This window comes from Abramis brama (genome assembly GCF_963993115.1).
Source record: "Abramis brama genome assembly, chromosome: 5".
Taxonomy (NCBI): domain Eukaryota; kingdom Metazoa; phylum Chordata; class Actinopteri; order Cypriniformes; family Leuciscidae; genus Abramis; species Abramis brama.
Window position 1 is genome coordinate 14,293,363 of NC_139967.1, and position 13,480 is coordinate 14,306,842.

Below are 13,480 nucleotides of genomic sequence, written 5' to 3' on the forward strand. Positions count from 1 at the left end.
TGGTGTATGTTCATGTGTAAATGTGCGTTTGTACATAATTTGCGTCACAGTTTCTGCTGGTGGGTGTATGCCTCGGATCTGATCTGAATGGTTAAGGACCGGCAGCACAAGCATCTTTTGTGTGGAGATGTTTGTAGTGGGGTGAGTAACAGCGTGACACGAGTGATTAGCAATGCAAAGCTCCGGTACTGCGCCATAATCCGCACTAGGGAAACATCAACCCTTTCCTGTGCGACTTCAACCTCTTCTTCTGCTCAGGGACCACACCAACCGCAGGTAAACATCAGCCAAATATCAACTATATCAAACACAGTACTAAACCTACCAATTAAACCTTTGTCATAATCAACTACCAACCATGTTCACTCCAGAAACTCAATAATCAACCAACTACCAAACCCAAACCAGTGAATTCAGCTGTGTGAAACTCCCCTCTATATTTAATTTAGAAAGTTTACAACACTCCCTGTTCATGGAATACTACACATAATAATATCAGAAAATATATTGTTTCATAACATCACTCTGGGAAACTATAAATCTCTAGGCTATTTGAAGTAAGATGTTACACTGCATCTTGAGACTCTTTAGTGGATTTCTGATGTACTTGTAGGATTCTGTATCTTTGTGATGACATCAATCTTTGTATTTCACTAAAACAATAATAAAACCACAATCAACACTTTCCTAGCAGAGAAAAAAAAAAAGTGTAAGGAATTTAAAAAAAACGTAAATGCATTGATTGAGATATGTAAGACTTTTATAATATTTTATCATTTTTAGACAGCACTTTATATTCAATAATTTGTATAGTATGAATACTAATATTTATTATTATATACTAAATTATATTCTATTAAATATTAAAATTATATTCATCAATAATGTAAAAGCATGAATTAAAACATAAAATTACATGATATGAATGGATGTCCTGCACTATGACATCATCATTTTTATGAATTTTCACACGGATACATATTATTGATTCAGGGTGTTTGCAAACCAAACTATTGGCATATTTCTAATTCCTAAACTTACCTGTAACCAATTCTGAACTCACACATAAAATTTGAGTTCATATTGAGTGTGCTTAAATTTGTTTAAAAAAATGGTCCTGTGAGGTAACACTGTAAATAATCTTAAATCATTAAATTGTGTTCCTTTTTTTCTTTTTCTTTTTTTGCATGGGCTTTTTTGAGTTTTAATTACACCCAAACTCAAATACATTGGACAAATGAATTGGATAGACATAGAAAATTAAGTTTACTAAAATCAAAAAAGATTTTGCCTATAATAGTGCATATAATATTAATATATAAAGCTTAAAATAGCTATTACATAAATCTATGAGGCAGAAAGGCAAAAGTACAAGATGTAAGATACCCGGTGACCCATATCACACAAACACACACATCAAAGCACACACTCTTGTTCTGTGACTGAACCCACGCTTTCATTGTGTGATGGGAGAATGACATTGGCTCTGAGTTCGCCGGTCACATGGGTGTCCGTTCCTTCATAAATGGTGGCTGCAAGCCGGAGACACTCCATCTGACAGAAGTACACACATATAGACACAGGCATACACACACACCGGAGACACGGCGGGTCTCAGAACCCCTCTGAACGGGCTTTGCCCATGCCACTAACACCACCTGCGGAGTCTGGTAATGCTGAATACTGCATAAATCTCTTTCTCTCATTTACTTTCTCTGTCTGTCAGAACATGGGTGGTCTGCTGCTGTTTTCTCCTGTAGATGTAGTTGTATTTTTCTCTTTGCATTTGCTTTACTTGTGACATCTAAATGGGTTTCAGTCAGTGAGGTTCTTTAGGTAGGTAGGTAGTCATGAAAAATCACTTTGTGCAAGTACCAGCCTGTACAGAACAAGTTCATTGTTAGCTCTGGTCTCAGAGTGAATTACATTTTTATTATTGTGTTATGCAATGTTTCAGATATATATTTTTAGATTTGAGTCAGACATGGTCATTATGTGTTACATATTATGATGTCTTATGCAGTGGCGGAGCCAGGATTTTTTCATAGGGGTGGCCAGGCAAGGGCCAGCAACCAGTCTGGGGTGGCACAGAAATCTTAATTATTTTATCATAAAAAATATTTTGACTATAATGTATTGGACTGTTTTAGTGCCTACACAACTGAATAAAGTTATTTTGTACTTAATTGTAATTGAGATAGTAGTGAATTAGGAATCATGGAATACATGAGTGATTTTTTTTTTTTTATTACCCACCACCTCATATTAAAATTAATTAAATAGTAATAAAAGGGCACACACTATAGCTAAAGTTCAACTTGCTCAGTTAGCTTGGTTCTGGTTCTCAAAATCTCTAATAGCTTGTTCTACATTGTTGCATCTTCATGGATGAGATAACATGCAGATAAACTGTAGTCCAAATATTATTCAACCTTCAATACGTTTTATATAATCAATGAACTCTTCAACCAATTCTGAGTTTGTCAAAAAAAATTTAACTTTCTATATTAGTTGTCAAAATAAATAATTGCAACAGTTCTATCATACCTAAATTAAAAAGGAAAACAAAAGTTCTCTTTTGAATCCCCATGTGCAAGAATGTGAGCAAGGCGGAAGTCAACAGCACATAATGTAAAATGTTATGTTTTTCATAATGTAATGTTGCAAGAATGTAAAATTAAGTTATTTTATGGATTTAAAAATTATCCATTTTTGTTTGTCCTTTACAAATTAACGCAAAATGAATGCCTATCGCACAGTGCTCACATTTATTTGGACATTAAAACATTACATATCCATTTGTGATCTCACATAGCAGAATATTTTAATCCAGGCACATGTGACACATGTATAACAAATAGATGCATGCAGTTTTGACCGCTTTAATCGCCGTTTTGATTCTTATATAGAGTAGCATGAGTTAATTGACGACAGAACTACGACTACAGCACGCTGCATTTGCGCGTGATGTGCGTACCGCAAGCACAGTAGGCCTACAACTTACAGCCGTATGACAGGAAAGTTCGTTAGTTTTACTGACATTTGGCCTGACAACATCTCATCTTACCGAAGATAGCCAACTGAATAAGGACAATGCGCTTTTCTCAGCATCTGACAGAAGTGTCACAAGCTTTCACACACATTTTCTAAAATAAAAGTAGCATCAGAAAAAAAGAGATTTACGTTTGTTGCTGACTGCACACTATTCGACTTACTCAAAACGGTCTTGCAACCCACCAGTTGAGAAAGATTGACTCTATATTTACTATGTGTATATCACTGTCTGATGTTCTGCTGAAGCTCATTCGACACTTGCACATTTCCGCACTCGTTTGGCTTGCGCCTGGCGCTGAGGTGAAGTTGGAGTGTGCGTCTGAAAAGTCTCACGTTTTTTGTGGTCTTAAAGAGACGGTTCAGCGTTTTAAAAAACGCGATTTTTGTCAATAAAAAAAAAGGGACAGAAACAGCAGTTGTGAGAGGGGTGGCCAAAGGGGTGGCCAAGCTTAGACCAAGGGTGGCCACGGCCACCCCTGGCCACCCCCTAGCTCCGCCCCTGGTCTTATGGTTATTGTGTGGTAATAAAAAGGCTTAAATCAAGACTGTGATGTAATAATGTTCTATGGGTTTTCTATTTTAAATTATATTGTATGTATAGATTTTCATGTAGCAGCCATTAGCTACTCTAGTGTCACATGATCCTTCAAAAATAGAGAGTTTTCTAAGAGTGGAGTTTTCTGTTTTGCAGATCTGGAACCAAAAATGAACTGGGCGTCTTTTTATGCCGTGATCAGCGGCGTGAACCGGCATTCCACAGGCATTGGGCGGATTTGGCTGTCTGTTCTCTTCATTTTCCGTATCATGGTTCTGGTGGTGGCGGCGGAGAGCGTGTGGGGCGACGAGAAAGCGCATTTTATCTGCAACACCCAGCAGCCTGGCTGCAACAGCGTGTGCTACGACCACTTCTTTCCCATCTCTCACATCCGACTGTGGGCGCTGCAGCTCATCATGGTCTCTACCCCCGCCCTGCTGGTTGCCATGCACATTGCACATCGTCGGCATATCGACAAAAAGTTGTATCGCCAAGCTGGCCGCACCAGTCCGAAGGACTTAGAGCAGATAAAGACTCAAAAGATGAAGATTACTGGTGGCCTTTGGTGGACATATATGATTAGCCTGCTGTTCCGTGTGTTATTCGAATCTGCGTTTATGTATCTCTTCTACATGATTTACCCAGGCTACAAGATGTTCCGGCTGGTAAAGTGTGATTCGTACCCGTGCCCAAACATAGTCGATTGCTTTGTGTCCCGGCCAACAGAGAAAACGGTGTTTACTATATTTATGCTTGCGGTGTCCGGCATCTGCATCCTACTCAACATCGCAGAAATCATATTTCTTGTTGCTAGGGCAACAAGTCGCCATCTCAATAACTCCAAGGACTCTGCAGTGGGAGCCTGGATCTCTCAGAAATTGTTTTCCTTTTAGAAGTGCTCGTCTAGTCATCCTGAAAGCTAAATATTTCACTCAAACACTTAATGTTAATGAGGCCTAATAATATCCTCACCTCATTGATGATGTTTTTTTATTTATTTTATAACTCAATGGTCCAGTTTCACAGACAGGGTTTTGATTAAGCCAAGATAAGTTCTTAGTTCAATTAGGAAATTTATGAAGCTTTTATAAACGTGCCTTAGAAAAAACATCACTGTGTGCATCTTGAGACAAAACAGTGGCACTGACATTTTTTTAAGATATGTCAGTGCTAGTAGCTTTCGGTTAAAACAGCTCAAACATTTTAGTCTGGGACTAGGCTTAAGCCTTGTCTGTGAAACTGGGGAAATACTTTTTAAAATATGTAGGCATACATGATATTACTCCGAACATTTTTAGAACATTGTTTAAATAAATTTACACTGCTGTATAAAAATGTTATATTGTAGCTAAAAATACTACAATTAAAGAAAATCTTAATTTATTTGTGATGGAATCTCTGCCTGATGACAAAGATTAGATTTCATACATTGAGATTTATTGCAAATGTCAAAAGTGTTTGTAACAAAAACAGTTCAAAATGTTTCTATTAATTCATCAGTTGTAGCTACTTCATTATCCTGTAGATCAGTGGGTTTTACCAATAAGTCTTAAACTGATTTAAATGTAGGTATATTCCCATAATCTTAATTGTTAATGCTAAAAATAAACACACCTCATTTTTATTTTAGCTTTTTTATTATTGTTATGCCTGACAACAGAAGTAGCCTACAATCAGTTTACATTGGATTGAATATTGTATTGGACAATGGTGATCTTGGAGTCAAAAAGGATGAGAACCACTGCAGTAGAAAGCTAATTTATAATAAAATACAATTTTCTGCTATTCATTTTCCACTTACATAAATGTGTGCTTCATGTAGGCTAGGTCAATAACTGCTATATCATATGCCTACAAACATCTACACACAGTTTATAGCAATTCAGATTCATTATGATTTTGTGTCAAAAATGTTTAATAGTCTCTTAATTGCACAAGAAGCCTACTCATAACTTTGAGATTTATTTTTGTTTTACTTGTACTCTAGGGGGCGCTACAGTTCCAAAAGACCAACTCTCCATAGAAACCACAGTGACTGTAATGCTTTATCTACAATATCAAGGTCAGCCTCTCGGAACATAATGATGATACTTTTTACATTATAAATGGGCAGGACATTTGTTTTAATAATCTGTTGTTAAAATGCTTATTATTAATTTGGACTGACCTACATTTGCTAAGGAGGTCAGCAAATATTGAAATATTTCATAAACCTGTTGACGCCCTTTATGAAAATGAGCCCTGGGTCTTCTGTCACCAGCCAATCCAGATTTTACCTGGGCTTATAGGGAATGTAAAATATTCCCTGTCATCTGTCATACCACATATCCTACATTCAAAATAGCTACAATCTGAGACACACAGCCTTGTTTTTTTGTCTACCTCTAACTACTTGATCTCTGTTTGGTGCTAAACACACTTTAAAAAGGTAGAAATGAAAATAAAAAGACAAAAATAATAATAATATGTTTTAGTTAATTTCCCTCAAAGGGAGGAATGCATCCGTTCAACTGTGAGCTCAGCCATTGGGCCTGACAGCTGTCACTCACCAGAAAGGCTTTGAGAAACAAGGCAGGTGGTACACTCTTCAAAATTCTCCCTAGGGATTGTGTTCCCTGCCAAAATTAACCCTAACGCACACACACACATACATGCACACATATACAGTGTATTTGTATGGGTCAGTCTTCTCTTACTGTTTGAGCCAGTGCTGGAATACAGAAGAAAGTGTGTGTATGACAGAAGACGTGCAGCACTGTGTTTGTGTGTGAGGGGATTATTCTAACTCTGGACATTTAAGAAAGGTAAGTTTCACACAATAAAACTAAACAACTTTCACATACTCTACCTTATACACACATAGAGACTGACAGCACAGGAACATCATCTGTCAGAATGAAAAATCAATTTAATATCCTTTCAGGTTCAGATTGTATTCACAGTTTTTTATTCCTTTCATTTAACAGCATGAATCAGTCTTTGTCTCTATATGTAAAGAGGATGGCTTAGTGGCACAAATGATTGTCAGACCCTTCAGGTTTTGGGACGCAAAAGGGGTCCTATATTTAGTATTATGACTAATGTGATTAATTCATATATGACGTGTGTGTATATTCGTCAATGACTAATCACAGTATGTCGAGTTATTATCTGAGGAAGGATGTGTATATTGGTTTTGAAATACTTTGTATTTAGCGTGTATTTGAGAACCTGTTCTTCAGAGAATTTGTGTGTGTGTGTGTGTGTGTGTGTGTGTGTGTGTGAACTAAATTAACTCAGTAGTTAGATTCATATAAAATGGAAAAAATCCATATTTTAGCATTTTATCATTAGAAGTGTATTACATTAGAAATGTAGAAGCAAACAGGAAGTTCAAGGGCAGATGCTGCCGCCTCGCACAAAATTGAATCAGGTTCCGCCGCCTCTGGAGAAGTGTACACGGCCCAGACACAGAATGGCCATCGCCGTAACAGGCAGTACAATTGACCCCTGACTTGCTACCACCACAGAAATGCCAACTGCTCGCACCGCCATCAGCGGTGTGTATGCCAAACTGGAAGCCAGTCTCAAATGCCTATAGGGACTGCCTTGGTAGCTTCAGGTGCAGCGTTCATGACAGCCGGAAACATGGCATGGCTGCCATGACGTGAAGAAGCTCTGGCGTGGCGGCCATTACGGCTGGAGACTCTGGCGTGGCGGGTACAGAGTGAATGTTGCGTTCATCCTACATGACACCCACAGTAAAATTAGAGCCGCTCAGCTGCTATGCATGATCTATATAATGTTCCAGAGTCTTAGTTTTGATCTTCTGCCATATTTTTTGTGCTGGATTTCCCTGTTTGCCTGTGTTTTCTGCTCTGGTGTTGTTTGTCTGGGTTGTCTGCATGGTGTTTTGACCAATTGCCTTTCACATGGATGTGATCTGGATTCTGGATAGCCCAAAAAAAGCTGCATTTGGATCTTCATCCAAGTCTCAGAGTAGTCCGTAACAGAAGACTATCTGAGCTGTTTACATGGACACGGAAAACCAGGATACAAGGGCTCAGAATTGCAGTGTCACATTGAACATACAAGACTTTGCAGTTCACTGAATGAGTGAAAACACCAGGCATATATGGGCAGAGTTTAACCAGATAATGAGACACAGGTGGTAGTGACCAAACAAAAATGAGTACAGGCAATGGGTTATGGGAGTTGAAGTTCATGTGGGAAAGCAAGGGAGTCGGGAGGAGTGCCCTCTAGTGGAGATCATGGGCATGGTGGAGAGATGTGACATATGACTGAATGTAACCAATCACCATTTAATTCTGCTTTTTAAAAACAGGTAAAAAAATCATGAGATTAATCACTAATTATTTTGTTCTATTGACAGATAAGAAACAAAAATATGTAAATGTTACAAATATTACTAATTAGATATTTTCCAGAAAATATTCCAGACATATATTTATAATGTCTTCATTTTTTACAGTATACACGGACATATATACCTACCTTTATAATTTAGGAGGGGGGCCCCTTCGCAAGGCCATCATCCTATTTGGAGGTCCATAGCTTTAAAATGTTTGAAAAGCCTTGAGTTAAGACAATTTAATGTTTAGTTAAACGGAATCAATACACAGACAGTATGGAATACAGAAAGGATGAAGTGTTAGAAGATCCATGTGTGTGTGTGTGTGTATAGGGGTCGAGCATGTCCACCTGTTTCAGGTCATGCTCAAGCATGAAGACATGCCAGTCAAACCTCAGGGCATATGACAATATATATGACAAAGAACCTTCAAAACCCCCCTCTACTACTGTATATGTGTGTGTGTATATACTTAACCAGATTACTTGTGTGTAATGTAACAAATTAATTATATTTTAGGGACAAATTTGTAAAATTTTGTGTGAGCCAAATCTGCTAAAACCTTCTCTTGGGGACTCATTTCTAAAAACAGTAGGCTATAAAGTAAATAATGTTTTTTTTTTTTTTTTTTTTAAATGCAGAAAGATTTATGTTAGGGTTAGGTTATAGTATTTTAACAAGATGCAAAAACAATACAATTCTACGGAATGTCCCTATTTAAATAAGTGTGTGTGTGTGTTGTGTGTTGTGTTTTGTGTGTGTGTGTGTGTGTGTGCGTGTGTGTGTGTGTGTGTGTGTGTATAGGGGTCGAGCATGTCCACCTGTTTCAGGTCATGCTCAAGCATGAAGACATGCCAGTCAGGGCATATGACAATATATATGACAAAGAACCTTCAAAACCCCACTCTACTACTGTATATGTGTGTGTGTACATACTTAACCAGATTACTTGGTATATATGCATGTGTGTGTAACAAATTAATCATATTTTAAGGACAAATTTGTAAACTTTTGTGTGAGCCAAATCTGCTAAAAAACCTCTTGGGGACTCATTTGTAAAAACAGTATAAAGTAAATAATGTTTTATGTTTTGTTTTGTTTTATTATTTTTTTTAAATACAGAAAGATTTCTGTTAGGGTTAGGTTATAGTATCTTTAACAAGATGCAAAAACAATACAAGTCTATGGAATGTCCCTACTTAAATAAGTGCGTGCGTGCATGCGTGTGTGTGTGTGTGTGTGTGTGTGTGAAAGGGTCAAGTTGTTCCAAATCTGTATTTCTTTCTTCTGTTGAACTCAACTGTCTGGTTACTAACATTCTTCAAAATATCTTCTTCTGTGTTCAACAGAAGAAAGACACTCGTACAGGTTTGGAAGAACTTGAGGGTGAGTAAATGATGATAGAGTTTTCATTTTTGGGTGAACTATTCCTTTAATACATGATGGATCTGTATTGGACTGAAATTCAAAACGCTAAGATATGTCAGAGTATTTTTGTAGGGATGTATCGGTATTGACAGAATTATTCATTAAAATTATCATTCAAACAAAATACAAAAGAATTTTCATATCTATCTTTTATTGATTATTGGCCATAAAAAACGATTATTGGCTAATTCATAATTTGAATTGCTATTGATGCATCCCAATATATTTGTATGTTTTTGCAGGTGGGCACGAAACAGTAATGGGAGATTGGAACAGTCTTGGGAAGCTTTTGGAAAGCGCCCAGGAACACTCCACAGTGGTGGGCAAAGTCTGGCTCACCGTACTCTTCATCTTCCGTATACTGGTGCTCGGAGCTGCCGCAGAGAAGGTTTGGGGTGATGAGCAGTCCGGTTTCACCTGTGACACCAAACAACCTGGTTGTCAGAATGTATGTTATGATATAACCTTCCCGATCTCTCACATACGATTCTGGGTGCTTCAGATCATCTTCGTCTCCACTCCGACACTGATCTACCTAGGCCACATCCTGCACCTGGTGCGCATGGAGCAGAAACATAAACACAGTGAGGACAGCGGGGCAGACAAACAGGCACTTTTAAGCTCCAAAGATGGAAAAGGTCCTATACGTGATGAACAGGGGAAGATCCGCCTGCAGGGAGTCTTGCTACGCACGTATGTCTTCAACATCATCTTCAAAACACTGTTTGAGGTGGGCTTCATTGTGGCACAGTACTTCCTGTATGGATTCGATCTCAAGCCACTGTACACCTGCAACAGATGGCCCTGCCCTAACACCGTCAACTGCTACATCTCACGACCTACGGAGAAAACCATCTTCATCGTGTTCATGCTGGCCGTGGCCTGTGTCTCTCTGCTGCTCAACCTGGTGGAGATGTATCACCTGGGTTTCACCAAGTGCCGACAGGGCCTCCGTTACCGGCGCGCTCATTCTGTCTGCGACACTGAATCTAAAGCACCCAGTGAGATGGTTCAGTTTGTGCCAAACTACCCATATTTTCCAGCTCACGCTCCTCCTCCGGCTCCCTTTCCCGCTGAGCCGCACTTCAACCTCTCAGAACCCGATGGAACCTTCCCACAGCATGGCAGCCGCTCTGTTTGCAAGCAAAACCGAGAGAACATGGCTGTAGAGCGCAGCGGAAAACCTGACGCAGCGGATGTCAAGACCAGTAAAGCGGCGAATTCTGTCCCCGGATCACCAGCGAGCCAGCAGCGCAGGCCCAGCCATTCAAGTCGCTACAGCAGCAACAAGACCAGGATGGATGACCTCAAAATCTAACCAGAAGGAAACGAGACTCCATCACTGTTTCCGGGCTCTTCCGTTCTGAACACACAAGAGATTCCCTCTCTCGCTCACCGGCACTGATGAGCGTGATGAGATTCATTTACAAAAGTGTCATTTAGAGTGACATCAGAATCAGGGAGTCTGAATGTAAATTGGTGTGATGCTTTACTTGAATTCATTTTGTGGGAACATTGCAATCACTTGATCATCGATTGAACAGATTGATGATTGAATAATGGACTGAGTCATATGGAACCCATTTCTGCCTCATAAGAAAAAAATCATGCTTTTGGTCAATTATAATTTGGACATAATTATGAGATAAAAAGTTGAATTTATGAAATACTAAGTCATAATTATGAGATAAAAGTTGAAATGATGACATACCAAGTAGGGTGACATACTAATCTAAAACCCTTCACAGGAGGGTTCACATTCAGAGAATCAACTCAATTAATGAGATAAGAGGTATATCTCAATTAATGAGATAAGAGGTTCTATGACAGTTTTCCAGCATCCCTCCACCACACCATCTCCTCACTTCTAATTATTCCTATCCCAACCTGGGATGGGGGGAGCTCTCTGGGTTCGGGCCAAAATCCGAGCTCGGAGCAGCACGCCAAATACGCATCACCTTTACTCTATTTCACGAGTTCACACTTACATACAATTTGAGGGGGTAAAGTTTAATGCTTAATGCGTATTTGGCGTATTTGGCATGCTGTCCGGTGGGAGGGCTCCGAGCTCGGAGTTCGGCCCGAACCCAGAGTACTCCCCCCATATGTAAGTGTTTAGGACTAGAAGCATGGAGAAGGGGTGGTGGGGGGATGCTGCAAAACCGTCAATGGATTGAGGTGAGACTGCTGAGTGTGTATATATACCTCTTACCACTGATTGCTGAGTACTCTCCACTTGTGTTAAGGCGGGCGTACATGGTGCGAGTTCGGACCAGGGGTGCGTTTCCCGAAAGCATCGCAATGTCCATTGAACTCTATTGGTAACGAGGGAACTTGCGACCATAGTTGGCTAACGATGCTTTCGGGAAACGCACCCCAGGTTCGGACACTCGGGAGGTCGTGAGATATTGCACACGTTGCGAGTCAGTTTAACTGATAATCGCGTCAAAGCAGCTGGTACACGGCACGACTGTCCTTCACGAATTTTATCCCGAGCCGGCAGCAATCACGTGAGCTTTCGCGCTAAACACAGAGACCGTCAATGTTGCATGCAGGCAAAGCTTCAGATAGAAAAAAATGACAGAAATGTGTGTGCAAATGATTTGTTGTAAAGCAGAGAACAGTAGCCATTCCTTTCAACATAAAAACTTTACATCATAATTCCTCTCACACGCTGGGAGCCGCGACCATGCGAGCATCACCGATTCCACTCGATTTCTCCCGAGTGAAAAAGATACTCTGCGAGCTCGTAAAAACAGCAAAAATCGCACCGTGTAGCCTACCCCCGCCTTTAATTATCTGAACGTGCTCCTCCCGGACTTTGTTAAAAAAAACATCATTTAATTATATACAAGTGTGAACTCTTGAAAGGCCCTTCCACAAGTTCGTTAGCAAAGGGTAGGCTACATGCCATGGTCACTTCAAAGAAGTATTTTTATTGTTTATGGTCATGTGATTCATGGAGTCCTCATTAATTTTAAAGCTAGATGGCGGGAGAGTTTGAGTTAACATATAAATAGAATAATTTATAGAATAAGAAGAAGGGGATTTTGCGCAACAAATTTCATTATTCTATGAAACAGGTCCGATCACCTCCAGTCCGGGTCTTTTGCATGTGCTTCATTAATTATAGAGCTGCTTTACTCAAGATGCCTTCAAAAGAGCTACCAAAGATGAGCATAACTGATGTCCATTGCATATGCTGCTGGATATGTTTTTTATTTTTCTTCTTCTCACTAACATTCGGATATTCAAATTTAATAAAATGGCAACAATAAAAAGAACTAGCTTGGTTAGCCGATTACCTTAAAAGTCCATAGATATGGCCGTCAGTTTATACTGCTGTTAACACATTCTCCGACAAGCAATATTACACACATTTGTCATACATTTCATATGAAGTTTAAATAAGTTTCATCGGTAAGAAATGTGTTTAATAGTAGATATGTTAGGTAAAAGTCTCCAAACAAGAGACTGCAAATTTGAGAGCAGAGAGCAATTTTTGTCATAATTATGATTTACCAAAGCATGATTTGTTTTCTTATGTGGCAGAAATGATCTTCCATAGGTATGATACTTTAGAATGATTCAGAATTGCTTTACATGTACCAGCAATAAAATACTTAGGAGACTTACGGGTAAAATGTGAATGTCTGAATTTTGTGAGGTTTTTTGGAGGGGTGGGGGGTTTAGACAGACTACGGAGGAAAACTGATTTATTTATATTCTTTCATTGGCAACAATAATCACATTTTACACGTCAGAAGCTTACAACAGTTACATCATTCAGACTTCAGGTCTTTTTTCTTTTTTTTTACCATGGTGTTTACAGAGTCTTCAATGTGTCTATGGCCTGTTTAAATCTTTTTAGCCAGAGAACCAGCACTTTATGAATGTAGTGTCCACACATTCTCAGCATGTAAACATGATTGATATAAAGCAAAGTTGCTATGTGTGTGTTCACTTCTTAAATAAACACTGAAGACTATTCTTAGAAAGATGAAATGAGTGCCCAGAGACACTCTGTATAAGCATGAGTGTCCGGTTTGAAACCTGATACAGGTCTAGCAGACGGACGGGAAGGAGCACCGATTGGCTAAATCTGTCCCATT

The 13,480-nt window shown here is 39.1% G+C and overlaps 2 protein-coding genes across 3 annotated transcripts; both read left to right on the forward strand.

Moving 5' to 3' along the window:
• Positions 1–136: 136 nt before the first annotated feature.
• Positions 137–5,540, forward strand: gjb1a (gap junction protein beta 1a). 2 transcript variants are annotated; one of them, XM_084115192.1, is made up of 2 exons: positions 137–276; positions 3,746–5,535. In XM_084115192.1, the coding sequence occupies exon 2, from the start codon at positions 3,760–3,762 to the stop codon at positions 4,480–4,482; it is 723 nt and encodes a 240-aa protein (XP_083971318.1). In that variant the 5' UTR covers positions 137–276; positions 3,746–3,759; the 3' UTR covers positions 4,483–5,535. The 2 variants fall into 2 exon arrangements, with proteins under 2 accessions (XP_083971318.1, XP_083971319.1); XM_084115193.1 differs by lacking the exon at positions 137–276 and adding an exon at positions 1,628–1,670 and having other exon boundaries at positions 3,746–5,540.
• A 692-nt stretch (positions 5,541–6,232) lies between these two features.
• On the forward strand, positions 6,233–13,360 carry gja2 (gap junction protein, alpha 2). Its single transcript, XM_084115837.1, has 2 exons — positions 6,233–6,393; positions 9,611–13,360. The coding sequence occupies exon 2, from the start codon at positions 9,628–9,630 to the stop codon at positions 10,684–10,686; it is 1,059 nt and encodes a 352-aa protein (XP_083971963.1). The 5' UTR covers positions 6,233–6,393; positions 9,611–9,627; the 3' UTR covers positions 10,687–13,360.
• Positions 13,361–13,480: the final 120 nt, after the last annotated feature.

Excerpts from the sequence above, each read along its gene's own strand:
- gjb1a (XM_084115193.1), top strand. The coding sequence starts at position 1,643 with ATGCCACTAACACCACCTGCGGAGTCTG. Across the intron at positions 1,671-3,745 it reads AACACCACCTGCGGAGTCTG|ATCTGGAACCAAAAATGAAC; the intron begins GTAATGCTGAAT and ends TCTGTTTTGCAG.
- gja2 (XM_084115837.1), top strand. The coding sequence starts at position 9,628 with ATGGGAGATTGGAACAGTCTTGGGAAGCTTTTGGAAAGCGCCCAGGAA.